Here is a 22,408-nt window from a genome sequence, read left to right as displayed (position 1 = left end):
CAACTGTCAGCCATGGAAAGGGGATTCTAATCCGTGATCCGCTTACCACTGGGAATATTTTTACATCAGCACTGTGGTGCGTGCGAGCCGAGAGCAGAACTCGTATTAACCAGCAGCGATTGGCTGGGATTCGAACCTGTGTTACCTCGTTGAGAACACTGTCTCCTGAGCCACCTTGGCTCCTATTTAAATTTATTTGTAAAGATAATTCATTTAATCTAAATTCATTTGGAAAAAAAGCACCTACCTTAAAAAAAATATTTTTTCTACCGAATAAAGATGTTCATTATACAATTTTCCGCATTACTCCTGAATTAGTTAAACTATCTTAAATATACACTATACATTTAACCCGAATTCGCATTTTGTTTAGGATATAGGCTATAGTTAACTTGCAATTTTTACAATTTTTAATCGATAATTCATTTATTAATATCTCCAAAATAGTAATGATATATTTTGTTTTTTTTCCAGGACGAAATTGAAGGGTAGTAAAACAAGTAATAAGATTTGCATATTTAGAATAATGAGATATTTTACCAAACACTTTTCGAAAGGGAAAATTTTCGAAAACTTCTTCTCATATTTACTTTTTATCTTAAATTTTAAGATTAAAATACATTTTTGTTTCATGCACATTTCTTTTATTTTAAGATTAGTAAAAGACCTTCTTGAATTTTGTATTAATCGATATTTAATTAATAATTGAAATATAAATATGCACATATAAATGTATATATACGATTAATATATAAATGTTTTTATTCTATTGCTTCTGTTTAAAATTTATGAATTTTCTGATATTATATGTTTGCTCTAAAATTTTAATTTAAGAAATACCAATGGTTTAAATCAGAGAGACAAAATAATTTCCTTTTTTTCTATAAGTTGTTAAAAGAATAAGAAATCTTTTTTAGCAAACGACTATTGGACTAAAGAAAAAAAAAGATATAAGAACAGAAAGCTGCATTATTTCCCATAACTTAATAATACTTTTCCTAACGATTCAGTCAGCTCAGATAAATAACAAAACTGAAATCGTTTGATCTCGAAAATAGCGACCACATGAAACAGAGGCTGATAATCGTGCTATCACAAACAGCTGCAACAGAAAAATGAAAACATCTTTAACTCTCATTTGTTGGGAAACAATAAAGAAAGGTAATATCCTTAGTTTTGAATCTCCTCGAAGTTTTATAGTTTTTGAGAAACTTTGAAGCTACAGTAGAAAAACATAGTAGTTACATTACATATTTTTATCGAACAGTTAGTAAATGAACTAAAACATATCCTAGGACTGTCATGGAAAAATTAAAATACAAACAAACGTTGTATGGGTATAAACTTTAAGATCAAACAAACTTAAAAACAAGTTATCACCAAATTGATTCCTGATCACGAATGTGTAAAAAGAGTGTATAATCGGTGCTCTGTAAAGATTTCATTAATGCATCTTCAATCCTTATCAAAAAGAAAGTAAAAAGGCATGCACAATTGGGCTTATAAATTTATATTAAAGTTAAAAAAATGATATCGAGATCTAATTAATCACCACACTGATAGAATTTTCATTCTAAAATTACTGTAAAATAACCGGCAGCAGTTTGTCCAACCAATCAACAGTAAAGTTAACGGTAAAGAGCATTTTTAACCGTTACGGTTTTGAAACCGTTTACAACTAGTATTGTTAAAAAAACCATGAATGCAAAACTGTACGGTTTCTTAACCATTTATAACTAGCATGGTTTCCAATTAAAAAAAAGATTTAATTGGACGTTGGAGATAGTTTAGCAGCTTTATGTATGAATGAGAGTATCTATTTCAGAATGAGAGTATCGCTCAGAATTTCAAATTGGGGATTGCAAAACACTGGAAACTCTTCATGTGTCGAAGAAAATGGAGGAGATATTATTGTGTCAACTCTTGGACTCGAACCCCCGTTCTGTCAGTCATGAGATTGACAGATTAGCCCTCTTGGCTATAATATGTAATAATCTGTCTGTGTAGGTGGGCCTAGTTGGCGCGATGAAATTATGGTTGTTTAACAGTATTAGGTGAAAGCAGTTAATAAAGATTTTTTTCTCATAATAAACAGTTTGAATACCGACTTTTTTATGGTTATTTAACTGTTTGAATATGGTAAAAATAACATTTAAATAAATTGTTATTTAACCATTTTCACGAGAAATCTCAAACAGTATACCAAAGAATGTCTGTTTAACATCGAGAATATCAAAACTTGTTTGATTGTCCAAAAAAAGAGTGAAGAATTGAAAAGCGATAATTAGAAATATTTCCTAATTTCATCAGGCAATCCAACTAAATTTATTCCACAAACTTTGATAGCGTTTTTGATTCTTTCTTATATACTTTTATTATTATTTTTTTATGTAAAATATTTTAAAAATATACACTAGAAGTGGTCTTAAAGGGGCACCCTGTATAACTTTACACATTTCAATCAAAAATAATTTCTCCAATGGGATGTTCAAAAACTATAGGACATGAAGATTTGATAATTGGATAGGAAGTTATTCAGGGCAGTCCATTTTTTTTTTGTACACTGTATAAGTTTAGTGGTACTTAATACTCAAATCTGAAATAGAATAAATAAAGGATTAAAAGTATTAAGTCTTTTATCTTGCAAAAAAGAAAACAGAAAAGTCTCCAGGAAATGCTTGGTATTCACCCCTTTAACTTTATAACTCTAATCTAATAAAATTTATTTTTGAGTGAGGCCAATCCCTCTTAACGTTATATGTGGAATAATGAGATATTCTTTTTATTTTTAAAAAAGATGCTACATTTTTCTCACTTAGCGGTTGTGTACAAACAGCCAGCAGAATTTCTATATCTGAAGTGAGTATAAATTTGACACCGCCAATATTAAAATTCAGGTTCAATATTTTTAATGCTTATTGAAAAACGCAAGTTTAATCACTCGAATATTTAAAAATCAGAAATGTAAAAAAAGAAAAAAAAAAGAAAATTACCTTCATTTGGTATAATTACTCGATTGCTAAAATAATTTAAGCAAACGCAAAAATAAATTAAATAATGACCTTAAAAGTTCTAAAACCTCCAACATTTACTTACAATGTTAGCATTACTTTTTAAAACAATAAATAATAATAACTTCTTAAAACAATAAGACAGATAAAATTTGCAGTTTTCGTAACTTATGTAAGCTTTATAATTGGTATAAGTGATATACCGCATGTCATCACGAATCAATATGGATAATTCATCTCCATTTAGGAGAAATTATCTTTGATTGCATTGCCTTTTTTAATATCTAATATTCAAACATTTTCGAACTGATATAAATTGCTTTGAAGTTAAACTAAGTAACTAAATTAAGCTCAATACTAAAATATTGATCAATAAAATGCATTCGCTTATTTCATGATGTTTGTAAAAAAAAAATATTAAAGAAAAACATATGCTTGTACTTAAAAATATTTAAAATATAAAATGCTTCTCATCTGAGGACTCACAGAAATGTAATCACTTCAAAATATTTTATGAATTGCATAATGTAGAATATAATAAAGGTTTAGTTGAAGATAGAACTTGTTTATAATATCAATATTATTAATATTTAAGAGAGAAGAGACAAGAACGCCATTTAAAACTGTAGAGTCACTACTGAGGAAGGTGCAAATGAAAACACGAATGCCAGTTTGATTCTCTGGTAAAATTTGGAGGAATTTCTAATAATCACCTGTCAATTTTAACTCAGTTTCCTCTGTCAATGACTGGCTTCGGTATCTATAGCCTCGCCTTCTTCTGTAGTGTTTTGTGAGTATTTGTATTTCCTTCACCTAAATATTAATTTGTGATCCCTAATGTATTTACTTTTTTGATTTCATACCTGACAACGATCTGTATTGAAAACTATCATACGTAGATTTTACGTAATCCAAAATTACTTAAAATATCAAAACTAAGTTTAAAATTAAGTGCTATTCTGAAAATAACATCAGTCTATTTACACGTTTGCTTATTCGCCATTTCACATAATACAAATAAAGCTTCTTTTAATTATTTCTTAAATTCGACTATACAACTCTTTAATTTTTATACTCAATTTTGGAACCAGTTAAAAAGTGAGTATAACACCTCAAAATTAAATGCAAGTATCTGTTTGAATATGATATTGAATTATGTATGCTTTATCATCAGTCCAAAATTGCGCATTACGCGGAGGTAAATATTGTTTGTTTGTTGTGTCATTTATTTCTTCTAATGAAAACAATACATTGACACCAGCTCAGATTGCACAACGCCCCACGTAGGCCCCTCTGCGTAAAATAATAAGCGGACGCCCACAGATAGGGTCAGCGACCATATTAGGGATGAAGAAATGATGCGAAAGAGGTCATCCAGGGTCAAATAAATTCTTTGGATGCGAAACACCGACTGCCATGAATGGAATGAATCTGCTATATAACCCACAGACGAAGTCATAGCTCATAAATAATTTTCTTTTTTTAATATTTTGTCCAGCCCTTCAAGGAGACAGTCAGGGTCACATAAAGCAGTTGTCAAGTTTACTTTTTCCTCAAAAGATAGTGAAATTTTAGTAATTAAGGCTTCTCTCGAAAAATTTTGTCCTACTTAACCGACAGATCTGGACTGTATTTTTTACAGATGATAAATTGTATTTAAGTTTTTTTTTTTAAATTAATTTTCTTAAAATACAAATATTCCAGTGCAGCATTACTTAAGGATTCATTTCGAATTTTTAAGGCATTATAATACTAGAAATTTCAAAATGCAACTACAAAATTTAAATGTTCCAAAAATTGTGCGATTTTTTTAAAACAGTTTTACCATATGCTTTGAAAAGTGCTTTTAAATCAGTTGAGTCTGGAAGAAATTTTTTAAATGAAAAAATATGTTCATAATCAATAAAATTCCAAAACTCCATTAAATACGTATATATTTTTGACAGATTTTTATGACAAAATGTCGTATTTTTCTAAGAATTGAAATTCCAACTTGTATCATAAATTAAATCAATAATGGCCAGTAGTATGTATATATATATATATATATATATATATATATATATATATATATATAACATATAACGCTTTTTAAAAACGGAAACTGAAATAACCAGAGAGCATCAGCTGTGGCAATCTCATACTATTAAGCTAGGCAGAAGTGAGTAGTCTTTGTCAATAGATCTCTATTTTAGTATTTTGTCGAAAGCGCTTTTTTTCACGAATTTATATATTAGGAATTTATTTGACGATTTTTGATTTATATCACGAATTATACTATAGCACATTTCTAATAGGTTTAACGAATCACATGTCATTTATTTGAATTCAAATTTATTTTAATGACTTAGTATTTACTAAAAAGAAGAAATTTTTTTTTTAAAAGAAAGTTGTTATATGGATTTGAATGATTGTTTTGAATTCTTAGAATTTTGTGCATTTGCAATGTACCTAAGTTAGTAGCGAGCGAAGCAAACCATATAAGACTGCATAGCAATTTTCGGGGGTTGGCGAGCGTTAGCGAGCATGGGGCGCAGCCCACTAGTATATATATATATATATATATATATATGTGTGTGTGGCTGTGTGTTTAATAGTACCTATTAAAGTTAATTAAGTATAACTGCAATCAATAATATTCTGAGGACTTTTGTAACCCTGTGCCCTGTACCGGATAAGGAAATATGTAGATGAATTAGAATTTAGTTTTAAGAAGTTTTTATTTTTATTACACTTATAATTATGTGTTTTGGTTCAATTTTTTTCGTTTTTCAAAGCATTATGCTTATTAAGTGAAATATTTCTAAAATTGCTTAATTCTTTCAAAATTGTTTGCTGATAATTGAAGTAAATATTTCCCAAAATAATTTCTAGTTAAGTGATAAATAAACGAAATACACTTCGCCCATTTTCGTAAATCACTAAGTGCCGCAAAGAGAAAATAAAATTAAACTCAAGAATGAATTACGTACAAAAAAAGAATAGAAAGAAATAAATTAATAAAAAAAGAGCAGTCTGCTCTCTGGTTAAATATGCAAATCTACTTCTTGAGAGCATAAAATAGCTCATTAGCCGAAGCGGTGTGCAAGGAAAAAAATTGATGTCGCAACAATAGCAAACTACCATCTATTTAAACACTATTATCGTAATGTCGTCCACATAACTCTCAAATGGGAAATTGCCCGTATGTAATCACCTGCATAGCTTAGAAAAATTTCATCCGACTACCATAAACATTACATTCCACTACACGAGTTCCATTTTATTATCCTAACAATATAAAAAAGAAATAGATCTTCGGAATTTTATTAATTTCCTCTTTTGATCGAGTAGAAAAAGAGAAAACACATTTTGCTATTATTTCTGCAATATTCTGGTTGCCTATGACACAATTTTGTCCTCATGAGAAAAAAATTTCTTCATTACACTTAGTAATTCATGTAAGATAGTATTGGTATATTCAGTAAAAATAGTTCTTAAACCTAACACAAAATAAAAGTCAGGAAGTGTTTCATATTCATTTTTTACGTTAAATAGAATTGAGAATCAAATTGAAATCAAATTTGAGTCGATAAAATAAATAGTTAATGAGAAAACTACCAGCAGGTATAAGTCAAAAGTACACAAAACTTTTACTTTTTACACAAAAACTATGACAAGCTCTGAGCTATAAGTATTAATACCTCGTGTTTGATCTTATGTAAAAAAGCATTAGAAATAGTGCTCTATGTATCTAAAACAATTTTAGATTTGTTCATCGGAATAAATCAAACAGTGAATATTTTGTATATGAAACTAGTACAGCTTCCAAACTATTAGTTCTATTGTAAAATGAATAACATATAAAAAATGTTAACAAATAAAATGAAACAAAATAAATAAATGAAATATTATAACAATAACAATAAAAAAGTAAATGAAGTTTTTACATTATAAAAAACATTATAACAAGGTATAGAAAGGTTTTATTTGAAAAAGTTTTAATCAAATGTTTTATTGTTTCAAGCAGATGAAGGATAATGGAATTAGAAGATTATGAAATTAACAATTGTAAATAATTTAGAGAGGACAGCTGATATTATACTTAAATTATTTTCGATATTTTGCAACACGTTTGTGTAAATAAACATATAAAAATGTTTATTCTTAGTTTTTAAACTATACCATTGACAAATTTTGAGTTTCATTACTTGTTTTCTTTTGTTAAGAGCCATATAACGGCGAGCTTCGCTTAAAAGCCCACCTGTTTTATAATACACAGAAATCCATCTACTGCCATTGTATTCTAAAAATGGTCGTACATCGACGAGTTTCTAAAATGATGGGTGATTTTTATTTATGTATAAGTTATTCAGAATCCATCTACACTACACAATACACTTTAAAGAAATGCTTGGTGTTGTTTACGATGTAATCAGTCACTTTTATTTCCGACCGCCAGTTGGCGAGATAATCTGAGACTTGTTCCTGGGTCATTTAAAATTCAATATCTTTCATGTTCTGGGCCTTATGACAATTTCATTTTTGTTTATTTCCATTGTAATGAAAAAAAATCGAGTGAAAATTGTCTTACTAAGAGTTCCAGCTACTTATTTTAATACTTTATTATTCCAGTAATTATTTTAATAATTGAGGATTGAATTATACGTAATGTTGATTGAATTAAGGATTTTATGAATCCCAAAAATTTTAGAATGAATGTTTAAAAATATATTAAAAGAGTTATAATGGAATATTTTGAAATGAAAGTTAGTTGAAAAATATTCTAAATGGGGAAAAAGTTAGGGACAGGGTACGAGGTGGCTGAACAGCTCGCAGAGAAGGATTTCAAAGTGTTAGGAGTGGGTTGGTGAAAAAATCTTCCAGTAAATCGTTCTGCCTGCTAAAAGTAGACTGAGAAACTCTTGGCCTGCACTAAGCTGTAGTGCTGATGAAGAAAAAGGAAGAGTTAGAAAATGGTATTTCAAGTGATTAAGCTCGAAATTAAAACTTTTAATCTTGTTAGAGTTACAATTATCATTCGGAGATGTACAAACACTTTCAATGTTTATGAAGATTTTGTGGAACCCTTTCTCCTTTATAACACAAATAAGTAAAGTGCAATACTTTCTGTTTTTAAATGTGATATCTTAATTCTCCCTCCTCTCCAAATTACTAAAATATTTTTGACTATAAAGGAAATTCAATATCTAACGTAAGCACGACCATACTCAACGGTAGAACAAGAACGATCGCTCCAACCCAGTTGAAATTTTTTACAAAAGAGCAATAATTTGCAAAAAAAATTTTAATTAAAAAAAATAATAATTCAAATTTTCTTTTTGATAAAGTAAAAAAAATATATTTAATATTCCACAATTTCAGTGAAAATACTCTTCATATTAGTAGTTCGTAATAATAAAAAACACATTCAGTAGTTTGAAGTTTAAAAAAACGCTAGCAATTAAACCAATGAAACAATTGGAAGTTAATATAGTAAGTTTATAAAAATTGATATTAAGAAAATTAAAATGTAAACTACCGTGCAATAATTTTTTCCCCCTAAAAGTTCTCAAAATAAGATTTACTAACTTTTTGTACTTAAAGGAAAGGGCCCGGTATGACATTAAACCAAGTCTGAGCTGTGATGACTCAGGGGATAGAGCATCGCTTTCCAATGAGGTGAACCGGGTTCGAATCCCATCGACGGTTGGTAGATACAAATCCGCATCCGGCTTGCACCGACTACAGTGCTGACGTGAAGTATCCTCAGTGGTAGACGGATCATCGGTTCGAATTTCTTTGCCGCCAGGCTAACCATGGGAGGTTCTCATGATCTTCCTCTCTATGTAACGCAAATGCGAGTTAGTTCCATCAAAAAGTCCTCCAAGACGGCGAATTTCTCCGTCCAATGCTTGATCCCTCGTCTTCTGGATTGGGTACAACATTACATGGCTAAGAAGTTGAACATAAGTAGTCGTAAACCCAAAGATTGGGTCGGCTGTTCAACGACGGTTATAAAGTAATCTAATTAAACTCAGTCTCCATAAATATGCGTTCAGTCTTGCACGTAATCCTTGCTCATCATAATCCCTACGCATCTTAGCTGCTTAGATGTTACAAATTTAAAAAAACATCTTATACTCCATTTTATTTTCTTTGATAAATATAAGCATTCAGGAGTATTTATAGTTTTTTCTGACAACTAAAAGATCTTAGATTAATTACAATTTTAAACTAACGGCTAATATATAAATATCATAACAGATTTTGAAGAACCAATTTTTTTTAAAAATCAAATACAAGTTGTTATCAACATTATACTCATTAGTTCTGACTGGATTTATGTGCTTTACTAACTTTATTTATGTACTTTAATGTACATAAATAAAGTTACACGAAGATAAAATAGACTCATAGCTAAATATTAATTAAGCTTCTTTAAACAAGGCCAAAACAACACCGCATTATACAAAAAAAAAAAAAAAAAAACAATGACATTTATGATCAGATAACAATTTTTATTTGAAAAGTTATAATCAATGTTTTAAAACTTGTTTAACTTAAAAAAATTTGTTTCGCAACTTTTTCACTGTTGGTGCCAACAGCACTGAAGAATTTAATTATGAGATACAAGGTAAATGTTTCAAAATGAATTTATTAAGTGGCTGAAAGCTTTTTTCCAGGTACCTCCCGTTGCTCGTAACTGGAATTAAAGAGAATTTTGTTTATTGTACTTTATTATAAACCTAGAATAAACTCTACGCACAATTCAGCTGCATCAAAAATTAAGATTAAAACTGAAATGGGTTCTTAAAAGCTTGTTTTTGAAAGATTATTTAATACATGGCAGAAAAAATATCAATGTTGTATTATTAAACTATAAATTTATCAGTGGAATTAATGTTAATAATGTGTAATCAAGGAGAAGGTTTCCAAAAAAATTTTAAAAAATTACACATATCACGTAAATGTAAATGATAAGTGAACAAAATGTTTTTAAATTTAAATACATATTTACATTGCAAAAAATATTCCCTGAAACTCACGGTAAAGGGAATCGGCCGTTATCATACTAGTACTATTCACTGTAAATTCAATATTTACAGTAAATAAGTATGGTAGAAAATAATGGAAAACTGTGTGAGTAGCACCATTCTGTCATTGTCAGGTTTAAAACTCGAATAGTCTGCCTAACAAACTTAATTATGAGATTTAAGATAAATACTTCAAGACGAATTTAATAGGTGACGGAAAACTTTTTGGTACCTTGCAGCCACACTTTGATTGTGTTAAAATTGGATCAAATATATTAGAAAATAGCCAGCAGCATTATAGTAGATGAGATAAAAACTACCATGACCGTCTACTGACAAATATCTGTACTCATTTTCCAGCATAATTTACAGTTTAAGATAAATAATACTGTAAAAACTACATTTAAAATAATGAATATCATAACAGTTTACTGCAATTTTTTAGTGCACAAATCACTAATACTAAGACATTATTACTTACAGATCACCAAAAATAGCTTAGTGTCTTTTTCAGTGCTATTTGTGATATTATTTTATTCTATGAAAAAAAGTGCATTTAGCAATGATAAAATTACTTCGAAATTGAGTTATGAAAGTGAGATTGATGTAACTATTGAAAATGTCTAGAATTCATAGAAAAATGAAAAATATATCTTTTATTCAATTTCTTAGAAGCTCAGATTTTTGGCAGAAGCAAAGAAAGAAAACGAAAGAGAACAAAAAATCTTGGATAAAATGATAAAAGAACAACCGGGAAATATCGCATACTTCATCAGCACTGTGCCAATTTTGAAAAAGCATCCTATCTAATGAGGTAAAAACATCAAAATATAAATGAGGAGATATGTCTTAAGGTTACGAACAAAAAGTCTCTCTATTTAAAGGAAAGTAATTTATAAATGGAAGAAAAAGACTGATTACAATCAGATAGAAGTAGATGGAAATAAAATAAAAAATGATTTGTCATTTTTTTTTAGTAACTCAAGTACTTTTTGAAAATTTAATGATTAAAGATGAACAAGGATTTCATTTTCCCAGCATGAGAAATAATAAAAAAAAAAAAAAATGAATTCCTTTTGCAAAGTAAAAAAGAAATCATTCAAAATTTTAAATTAACTTTTGTAAAATGTCAGTTTAATATGTAGAAACCATATTATAAAAACTTTATAGATATCCAATTCAAATTTGATGCCTTGAGGAAATAGAAAGTTTGTAACAGACCTACGAATTAAATGGTGTTTTAACAAAAAATTTTTTTTAAATGAGTTGATGCAAATAGCGTACTAAATTAGAATGGAAGTTAATATGATTAATTTAGAAAATTAATTGTAATGTTATATATTTATGCGAGAATATTAATATTTAATTTCATAAATATCCAATGTGCTCGCGAAAAATTAACATTTAAATTTTATAATGAACTTACATAATTAAAAACTGCTTTAACAGAAAAACATTCGACGAATAAGTGGATATGAATAACGTACATTAGAAATTAAATTATGGAAAAGATTAATTTAGAAAAGTAATTGCAATCTTACAAAATTATATAAAAATAATGATATTTAACTTAATTAATATCAATAATTGTATCCAAATATATAAATTTGGTATTTAAAGAGAATTAAAGTTGAAATTTAAAAAAAAATCTACCACTCTAAGTGATGTTTTAACCAACTAATGTTCGTTAAGAAGTTGAATAGAATAAGGATGGGTGTTGATGATAAAAGGTAACGATATATTCTTTAGATATATTTAATCAGTATATTTTTGATACATTTTAAGATAATAAATATCTATATATTTTCAGAAAATCAATAATTTTAGATCGAATGTATCGATAGAACAGAATATATATATCGAATCTACTTATCAAATATTTTCAAATAATGGAATAAAGAAATAAAATTTAAACTGCTTACAAAGGAATTAAAAAAAAACATTTCAATGATATATACAGTACTGGTAGTGCAACTTTCATTAAAATTAAGTTTTTCAATCTTTTCTTTCTAGGTACTGTAATAGAAAAACCTTTGTTAAAATTATTTCATGAATTAAATATCCAAAACAAAAAATAAGATTAATTCACAACGAAATGCTGATGCAGAAATGATTTGTTTTTCTGAAAGAAAGAGTTTTTCTAAAAGAATATTGCATTCCATTTAAGTAATGCTATATAATGCCTAATTCCATACTGAAATTTCACGTCTGTTATGACACAATTTAAATAAAAAACTTTCTTTATATTTGTAGCTTAGTGATTTCGTTTAAGTTTATTGAAGCCCAATCCTTACGAACGCTAATATACTTATACGTATACTCAGAAAAAAAGTTCGGCGAAAAACTATCAGGATATGATAAAATTTGCTTTGCTTTTGGCTTTATGGGAATACCAAAAAGCACGGTAATTTATACTGCTTGGTAATGATTTTGATAAAATTTATAATAATATATGGTTTTATTACATGTAATAGAATTTGGTAAATGTGGTAAAATATGGTAATTTAATCATGATTCCTGATACATGATATCAAAGCCATTTATTTGGTTAAACTAATTTTTCTGCTTTGTATTTTTTACAAAATGTGTGGTGATAAGAGCTATGAAGTTTGAAAATCAGAATTTCAGAAGAACCATTGCCACATGAATAAAAAATTATCAAATGAATAGTTTGAATAGCGTATACTTCGGTTTCATTAACCAGAATTATTATTATTATTTTTCCTTTTTAAAAAAAAAAACAGAAATGTAATTATTATTCAGTACAGAAGTCTTGCCAAAAATTTTTTCTCCGTCTACTAAATATAAACAATTTAATCTTTTTCCTTCTGTGAAAAATCATCTGATGTTTCTAGCAAGCAATAATTTTGTGTCTTGGTTATTCGAATATTTAAAAGAGATTAAAAAAATAACGAAATGAGGTTGAAAACATATATATCTCAATAATGATTCAAGTATGAAGAGATTCATATCTATTTCAAGAGCAGTTTTAAACTTGTTTTAGTGTATTAAAATTAATTTGAGAGAGTGAAATGAAATACACAAAGAATTTAAAGGCTCAAAATCTTAGCAGCGACAGCACGCTAATGATACAAACGAACATTCTCAACATTCTTATAATTTAAAGTGACATACTTACGGGACAATGTTGCCATATTCCGTTTCCGACAATTTTATGTTTTAAATAACTCAACTTTCTTGGTGCCAGTTATAGCGTTACGGCATTCACTATGCTAATGAACGATTTTCTAATCCTGTTTTGAATGTGAAATATTTCGCTTTAATATTAAGGGGCTGAACACACTTAAAAATGTGACACATAATTTTTTTTCAAACATCAAATTGATGCTGTGATGAACTTACTTATTTAAATTTCAAATACGTTGAAAACTTTATTTGTAATTCAAATTTTGGTTGATTTTTTTAAAATTGCTTTTTTAATGCTTGTGAACTACTGAATGAAAGAAAACAAGATTTTGCTCCAAAAAATTTAATTTTATTTATGTTTTAATTATTATTTTAAGTTTTATTAATTTTTTTCAAAAAAAAATTAAGGGGGATTAAAGAAAATATTTTAAAGGTAATTGTCATTTTATGAAAAATATTTGAAAGGAAATTACTGGAATTATCGTTTTATAGAATATGTTAATATTTAATGCTTGTAAAAAATTCTAAGACATTTTAAATAGAAAAGTGCTTAAAGTTACAGTATAATTACGCTTTCTCATTTTTATGCATGCACCATACAATATTATAATAAACATTTTGTGTTTTATTGACAAAAAAAAAAAAAAATAAATAAAACATTGGAAAATATTTATAGTAATTGACAAATTTGTAGGAAAAGATCAAATAATAGTAAGTTGTTTAAGTAATTTAACTGCTTTGCTTTTTTCTTTAAATACATTCATATTAATTTATCTTGGGTAGTAACTACGAGTACATATTGTCAAATCATTTTTATACTGCTATTTGCAAAATATTTAGAGTGATTCAAAATATCCTTAAATATAAATTTGACTAAATTTTAACAATTACATAATATTTTTGTAGAGAAGTCATTTTTAATTGCATAGGAAGTCTTAAGTTCATTTGAAATTTTTTTTTCTCAAAATTAATTAGAAAAAAAAACCTTTTTCAGAAAATAGCGTTACAAATAATTAGAAAAGTTTTAAACGCTAGTAATGATTGACTAAGGAAAAATGTGTCAACTAAGCGAACTTATTTTAAAAGGAGTTATCTTAGTTATATATATTTTATAAAAATACTCCAGTTACAAAAAAAAGTAAGGGAAATTTATGAAACAAGTTAAATAATAAAATATTATTTTACTTTTGTAAATTATTTTTAATAATCAGCATTATGCATCTGACATTATGGTGCAAAAAATAAATTAATGATGATTATCTTGACGACATGAGCTTTTTGAAAATTATATTACAAAGATTAAAGCAACACTATTCTTTTGTTATCACCTTATTATCACTAAAACATCCGGAACAGACAATTGTAAGAATAATCTTAAACGAGTTTATTGAAAGAAATATTGTATCCACAAACAAAAGTAATTTATCCTAAACCTATTCGATTCAAAAGTGTTAAAATTTTATTTCATTTCAGTTTTTCTCTAATGATTTTACATCTAAGAAAAAAAATATCTGTGGTAAAATAAATAAATAAATACTATCCATCGTTTGGCTATTATTCTGGAATCCGGAGAGTAGTTTGTAATCTCTGGGGAAATTTATTCTGAGTGATGTTTTACTTTCGATGGAAATGTGGAAGAACTGATTTCTACTGCAACGGAAAGCAAACTAATATAAAAAATGTTAAGATAAAATAAAATGAAGTTCTTTATTATTCCAGAATCAAAGTGTTGTTTGACTTTTTATTGGGCCCTCTTTTTTAATAATGTTATGTTAAAATATTTCTGGGATTGAGATTGATGTATAATAGAAATTCATTTAGCTTATTGCTTAAAATTAATTCGATTAATTCCGCAAAATCTCATTTATTAACAACATGGCAGAATGAATACTTTTTCTATACTGACAACCGTTTATCCAGAATCTTAAATAGGCAAATAAAAGTGTTTTTAAAATCCTAGCTTCTTTCCTCTAAAATCTTTCGTCAGAAAGAAACTTAAAAGTCCACATAAGTTCTTTTGCAAACTGCGTAGTTTATTTGAATCACAAAGGAATGCAAATAAATTTTACGAAGACGTGAAGTGGGAATTTTGATCTTGATGTTTTTGCGTTTAAAATTTTTATATGATTTCTTTATTTGAATAACAGTCCAACCGTAAACTGTTCAATTTCCACCTTTGCTCATTTTGATACAGATACTTAAAGTGTAATGATTGTATTGTTTTTCTTATCTTTTCTGATTGTGGTGCCCTCTGTTTAGAATCAGAAATAGGACGCAGACCTACTACTTTTAAAATAAGATGCTCCCTTGTATAAACGTGAAAGTGAGGCCGATTATAATTTTAATAAGTTGAGAGTTTAGTCACTATTTAAATTGGCTTTCATATATTTTTTTAAGTTGCTAAAATTTCCAAATACTATAAGGATTGAATTTTTTTAATAAATTAAGAAAGTCGGAGAAATGCTAGCGAAATAAATACAATTTCTTTTTTCTCTCAGTTTTTAATTGCTTTTTTTTCAAAAACCTGTGGCTTTTAAAACAAAGAAAATATTCACCAAAACATAATAATTTTCTTAAATCATAAATTCAGTATAATTTTCAAAATTAGTTCAATGTACAAACTAACTTTAAATCGATTTCAAGTATACGACCTATCGAATATAAAGTAAAAGATTATAGAAAGAACCTATCGAATGTTTATTATTCAACATTTTTAAAGGCGATATCCATGTTTTCGAGTTTCGAAACTATTTAAAAATGCATCGATTTCCATCACTTTACTTTAAAATGTTGAAACCCGATACCATTTTAATACTGAATTTCCTGAGAGGAAAGTTCTAGGAAGTAAATATGGATTCAGAAGGAAATGAGAAGATTCTGATACTCAAATAAGTTATTAAACAAATAACATTTATTTGAGCCTCGTAGAACCATTATCTAATTTTTAAGCTTTTCAATAATAATATATCTAATTAGTTTTGACTTTATTGTTTTTTCATTTTTATAGATATTGTTCCTATAATTAATATTCTGATAACATTTGGATAAGAATATTAAAATATTTTGGCTGTATATATTTTCATATAAAATGGGACTTAAATTTTGCCTTCATTGACAGATTGTCTTCCATCCTTAATAATTTTTTTTTCAGAATTTCTAATTTTAAAAAATAATATTCCTTATTTTTAATAATAAATAACGATTAAAAATAATACTTGTTTATGTATTTATTACCAAGAAATGGTTTGCATCTTCTAAACAATTCATCATTTAGTGATGCCTGGGCTTCAAAACAAAGATATCTTATAACAATCCTGCAATTTTGAAGTCCCGCAAGAGGTCAAAATTTATTTATTCAATAAATTTTACCTGTTAATTATTTTAAACTTATGACTGTAACAATACTTCAAATAATGCGGAGAAAAAAGCTAGTGCCTTAATTTCAGTGACAATTAATTTAAATAAAATAAACGCTCTACGCGCTCTTCACCAGGGAAAAAATGTATGATATCGAAACATGTGGGGTAAAAGAAGGAAAAATAAATAAACCGAGAAGTAGTGTGGCTAATAGAATGGTAGAAAAATAAGTATGAAAAAAAAGTTGAAGTGAACTTACACTTACTCTCGCTGTTTTGTTTATTTTTCATTGATTTTCTTTCCTATCCATTAGCAGTGTGAACGCGCATTTCATCTCAGTATGCTTTATTGCGTTTTATGATTTGTATTCTATTGACTTTTTGATTTAGAGTAAGAAGTTAATGAAGATTTTTTGATCATGAACTAGTAAATGACAGAAGTTTTAGAATCGGGAATTCCTTTTTGTTTTCTGTTGTCTGAGATTTTTTAATAGATCCTAAGATACTTTCGTGTCACTAATTTCTGATCTGCAATTGATTTCTCTCTCCAAGTTATAGTTTTTATTAATAATATTTTTGCCGAAATGTGCAAATTTTAAAAAGCTATGTATAACCGAAGGTCACATTGTGCGGCAAACTTTTAGGGGAATTAATGCACATTTTCAGGATTAAAATTGCATAGGAACCCATGTCCGGAAGTTTCGTCATACGGCACTTGGGGTTCTTCCTTATTGCGAATAGTTTCTTCGTGTGCTTTTGAACAGGTCGTAATAGGGACGTGTCCCTAGCTGTATACGATGAAATTTCCGGGCATGGATTCCTATGCAATTTTAACCCTAACAACGTGTCCTAATCACCCTAAAAGTATGATGCAACATTTACGTGACTCCCTTTAATATATATCGTTTTTAAACTTGTGAATACTGACAAAAAATAGATTAAAAATGTCATTTAAAAAAAATCTGTAGCTCCAGAAGCAAAACTAATTAAATATTTAAAATCACCACACCCAAATCAGGCAAGATCATGCATTTGTTAAATACAACAAAAATTTTTTTTCTCCAGTGTTATTAGTAAAATTACTTTTGTTTAAACCTTGTAACCTTACTATATCAGTAGAATATATAAAATGTATACACAATTTATCATTTGACTTACCCATCCACCTTGCTGGCATATCCATGGTGCTAAATCTCTTTCGACGAAGATTCCCATCCGTTGCACCAATCCTAAAACATATTCCGGATGACCTGCCTTTACACAGTCCATGGCAAGTGCTCCTGTCATAGCAAAAAGTGCTACGATCCTTCCCCACGTCACACCATTTCGAAAGATTTCTTCAGCAACTGATGCGAAAACGCTGTGGACGACAGCTTCTGATGGCATGTTATGTAGACCGAGATTAGAAGCAACGCTTTGGAATAGCTTTGGATGAGAGTTTTCGAGCTCGTTCGCCAGCAAACTGAAAGAGAAATGAAAATAAGAAAAAAAAATATTTCAAGTCGTAAATTAAGTGTTTTAAAAATAATTCAGAATAAGCTTATTTTCTGAAAATATTTAGTGGAGGAGCAAATAAAACAGGAAGAAGTTTAGGCAGTCACTAGTGCACTTATTTTACTCATATTTTAAAAAATATTCACGTTTTATTAGGAACCCCTTTAAATATTAACCACTTATTAGACTACTTTATTGATAAGGATTTTAAAAATATATATTAAATACGGTGATTACGGAATACCCTGTTCATCTATAAAAATCTAAATCTATATTTTAAATTAATTTTCTAAATGTAAATGAAAACTACTCTAAGGCATTTCACTATGCCTTTGTATTTTATAGTGTAAATATTTTCATATTTTAATTTATTCTTTATATGCCATTTATACTTGCTGCTAATGTAATTTTTTGTGTTTTATGTGTTTCATGTATGTTTTGTCTGTAGAATGTTTGTTCTACTCTCGTGTGCCCTGAATAGGGCGGGTCGAGGTATAAATAAACAATATGGTTAAAAGTTTAATATTTTTAATGTAATAATATTCCTCATTTTTCCTTAAATATAAAAATATTTAAGTTTTAATGACTTGATTCATTTTAAATGCGTTTGAAAATCATTTTTCTTCTGAATTTTTCAATAAATATTTAGTATTCTTTAACCAGTTGAAACAAAAATAATACTAATTAATATTATGAGTGAAGAATAAACTGAAAATAACATTGAAAATAATACTAATTAAATTTCAGCTCGCTTAATCTTCAATTGGATGACCATTTAGCTGGATTATTTGAGTCTTTATTTACTCTCATTATTATAATTTCATGCCCTTTATTATAATTATTAGGAAAAGGGAAAGAGCGTTTTGCCTTCCAATGACTTGAACCGGATTCGAATCCCAGCGATGGCTGGTCGATACGAATTCCGCATCCGGCTTGCACCTACCACAGTGCTGACATAAAATATACTCAGTGGTAGACGGTCATGGGTTAGGGCCCCATTGCCGTCAGGCTAGCCATGGGAGTTTTTCGCGATTTTCCTCACCATCTATCCCAAATGTGGGATAGTTCCAAAAAAGAATCCTCCGCAAAGGCAAATTTCTCCCAATACTTGATCCAGGAGTTCCCTTGTCTTCTGGATTAGGTTCAAAATTACAAGGCTATGGAGTTGAACATTAGTAGTCATAAACCCAAAAAATTTGGTCGGCTTTTCAACGACGGATATGTAATAAAAAAATAATTATTCTCATTTATTCACTAATGAGCGTTATGGGACAAGTGTTTTAATTACGTTCATTATATTAAAGATGCATCTTCGCTATATTAGACATCGTTATATATTACACAACTATATTAATTTTGTTTATACCATTTTAGTAGTGTTTGCTAAAAAATGCAGAGTAATTCTGAAAATGACTGATTTATTCTCTTTAAATTTTAGTTTAATTTACGTTCGATAATGTTAATAAGAACCAGTTTGAAAGAAATTTCATAAGTTATTTTTTTATTATATAATGGTGGGCTATAAGTTATAACAGTAAGAAACGTAATTGATACATTCTTTTTATATTAAAGATTTATTTACTTACTGAATCATATTGACAATAACTAAATAATATCCTTTATCAATTATAATTAGTACTTATTGTACCGGGTAACACATTCCTTTTCTTTCAAATCAAAACCTATATTATCAAAATTTTATTTAGAAATTTCTTTGTTATGTAATAGCGGTATCACTATTTTACTAAGAATACATGCTGCAGTTGTCATTATGCCCTAGAAATCAAAGCATATACATAGTATACTAAGAATTTATTTTTAATTTTAACTTGTATTTCTTCGTTTTGACATAATTTGACTATTTTTAATACATCGGATAATTAAAATCATTTCTTCTTTGGACGACTGTTTTCCAATGGGAAACTTAAAGAAGAATTTAAAACCAATCACCAGTAATTTTCTATTCTAAAATAACATCTCTGACAAACGACTTACTCAATCACAAGAAATCAAGATCAAATAATGTAATTTTTGATATTTCTGGTTGGTGATAGTAATATCAATTTGACTTCAAGTCAAACAACACAAAAGCCAAAAATTGCTATACTGCTCTAAACTCAAAGGAGACTACGTACTCAAGTTAAAAAAAATAAATAAAAAGGTGTTTGAAACTAAGTCTGATGTAATAACAAAATGGAAAATGTGGGCACAAAGATCAGAAGAGTACTTTCGGGGCCTCAGGAATATAGTAAAATTAGACGATGCTAATTAATTTGAAAAATAAAAATAAATACGCATTACGTTTTGATAGTGTTTGTACAGGAAGGGATAGTATTTACATTATAATACAATGACAATGACAATCCTTAAGCAAAAAGTGCTAAAAAATGTAGACGTTGTTGCAGAGGAATTTATGTCTGTAGCCACTAATGACGAATGAGGACCCTTCCTGCAGACAACTTTAGCACTTAAATTGTTACGATCACTTTTGTAAATAATTAAAAATGAACCTGTCACTTAAATTTTAAAAAAACGAGTACACATTTTTTAAATTAATTTTCATGTCTAAGTTTTATTGTAGCGCGATTGTAATCGCCTCGATTATACTTCAGCATACATTCTAATACAATACAGTAGCAGATCCGGTTTTGCCGTAAATTTTACTATTGTGCATCGTAAACATTAAAAAAATCTATTTATTTTATGAAAAGAAATCGTGTCTTTTATTCATAATTTTTCAGCTTAAACTTCTTATTTCACTACGATTGATACCACATGTTGTGATGCAAAATAAAATAAAATTATTCGTAATTTAATAAACGATAGTAATTTAACAAGTGAGCATTATTTCTTTAAAGAGGTTTGGCAAATACCCACAGAACATTTGTACTAATCAAAAGACTTATTACAGATTATCTACAGTATCAATCTGCGTCTGGTGGCATTTCGTGCTTTCTATGTCATTTTTGCAAACTGCACTCAAATATTTGATTATCAAAACTATCACTTTGTTACACTAATGGAGTATAGTAAGTAATAATCCATCTATTGTAACTTTCTTCAAAATTTTGTTATTCCTATGTATTATGCAATTGCGCTTTGTGGTTGTGATGCGCAGTGGTGTATAATGTGATTGTTTGCATATGTATTGTGTATTGTGCAAGCTAGACCGGTGGCCAGACGTGGACTATACGGTTAAGGGTTTTGCAAACCTAGGTACGTGTCCACGTCTGGAAGAAAAGAAAAAAAAATTAAGTAATAATCATGCTCAGGGCTTGGAGGAAAGAGAAAAAAAAAGTAAGTAATAATGTTGCACGGATTTTTTACAAAGTGTTATTCTTCTTCCTTGAAGATGCTAGCGTCTCTATTTAAATACCTTATGCACTGTAAAAAATTCCAGATCAACCTAAGGTAAAAAATATGGTATGTCATAATTACTGGTAAAATCACAAGTCATTCTAATTAAATGAATATTATTGCTAGAATTCCAGTATAATATTTTACGGCAAAAATGAATTTTACCATAAAATTTATTTTACAGATAATGTACTCAAAGTGTCGTACTTTATATCGTAACTTGATTTGGAATTTTTTACTGTGTGGTAGAAAATCTAAAATTCAAGGGATAAGGAAAAATACAGTGAGAATTACTGGAGCTATATTTCTCTTGAAAAGCATTTTCTTTTTATGTATACGAAGACATGAATCACTTTTCATAAATTACCTGATAAGAATTTACTCAGCAGGAATGTTGAGGTTACTATTCAAAGGTCATATATAACTTACATTATCAATCATTTCACTTATACATAGTGTCAAAATTTATCAACTCACTGAGAAAATTATAAAAACTGATTCATCCGGACAATAGCGCTAGAATCCATCTCTTGTAACAATGCTTTTGGCTTGAAAGAAAATGAATTGCATCTTATTTCAAACTTAATGATAGTGTTAACTATACTTTCAATGGAAATCTGAACAAAAATTACAGTTTGTTACTTTCATTTTTAACGATTTGAGTATCAAGAGTATTTGGGAAGTAATTATTAAATTTGAGAATAAATCATAACTAAGTCATTTAAATGTGTGTCAGAGACAGCATCAAGTAAAAATTATGAATTTTATAGGCTTTTATATTTTGTATACATGTTGTAGATTTTATTGAATTTTCCTGATCTTTGAAAACAGTCGCCATTGTAATTTAAAGCAACAAGCTAAATAGAAAAGTATCCAGTATTTTCTTAACAACTTGGCATTTGTTAGGCTTATTGGAGTCATATGTTTAGGTTAATTAGAAAATGTATTATTCACAGTTCATTTGGCGTGGTTTATTTTATGTTGTTTTTAATAAGTTTAGAGCAATAAGGCTTATTGTAAATAGCAG

At 28.2% G+C, this 22,408-nt stretch overlaps 1 protein-coding gene across 1 annotated transcript in view; it reads right to left on the bottom strand.

Annotated features, from left to right (window-relative positions):
- The window catches only part of LOC107455826 (bcl-2-related ovarian killer protein homolog A), a 95,391-nt gene that overhangs the window by 52,426 nt on the left and 20,557 nt on the right, over positions 1–22,408 (bottom strand). The window contains exon 3 of the mRNA XM_016073538.4: positions 17,689–17,992. Coding sequence (XP_015929024.1) covers positions 17,689–17,992 — 304 coding nt within the window. The remainder of the gene's footprint in view (positions 1–17,688; positions 17,993–22,408) is intronic.

Source organism: Parasteatoda tepidariorum, chromosome 8, assembly GCF_982258835.1.
Source record: "Parasteatoda tepidariorum strain Cologne lab strain chromosome 8, Ptep-v5.0, whole genome shotgun sequence".
Lineage (NCBI taxonomy): Eukaryota > Metazoa > Arthropoda > Arachnida > Araneae > Theridiidae > Parasteatoda > Parasteatoda tepidariorum.
Note: the sequence above shows the minus strand (reverse complement) of the source record. Positions and strands in the feature narration are given on the sequence as shown.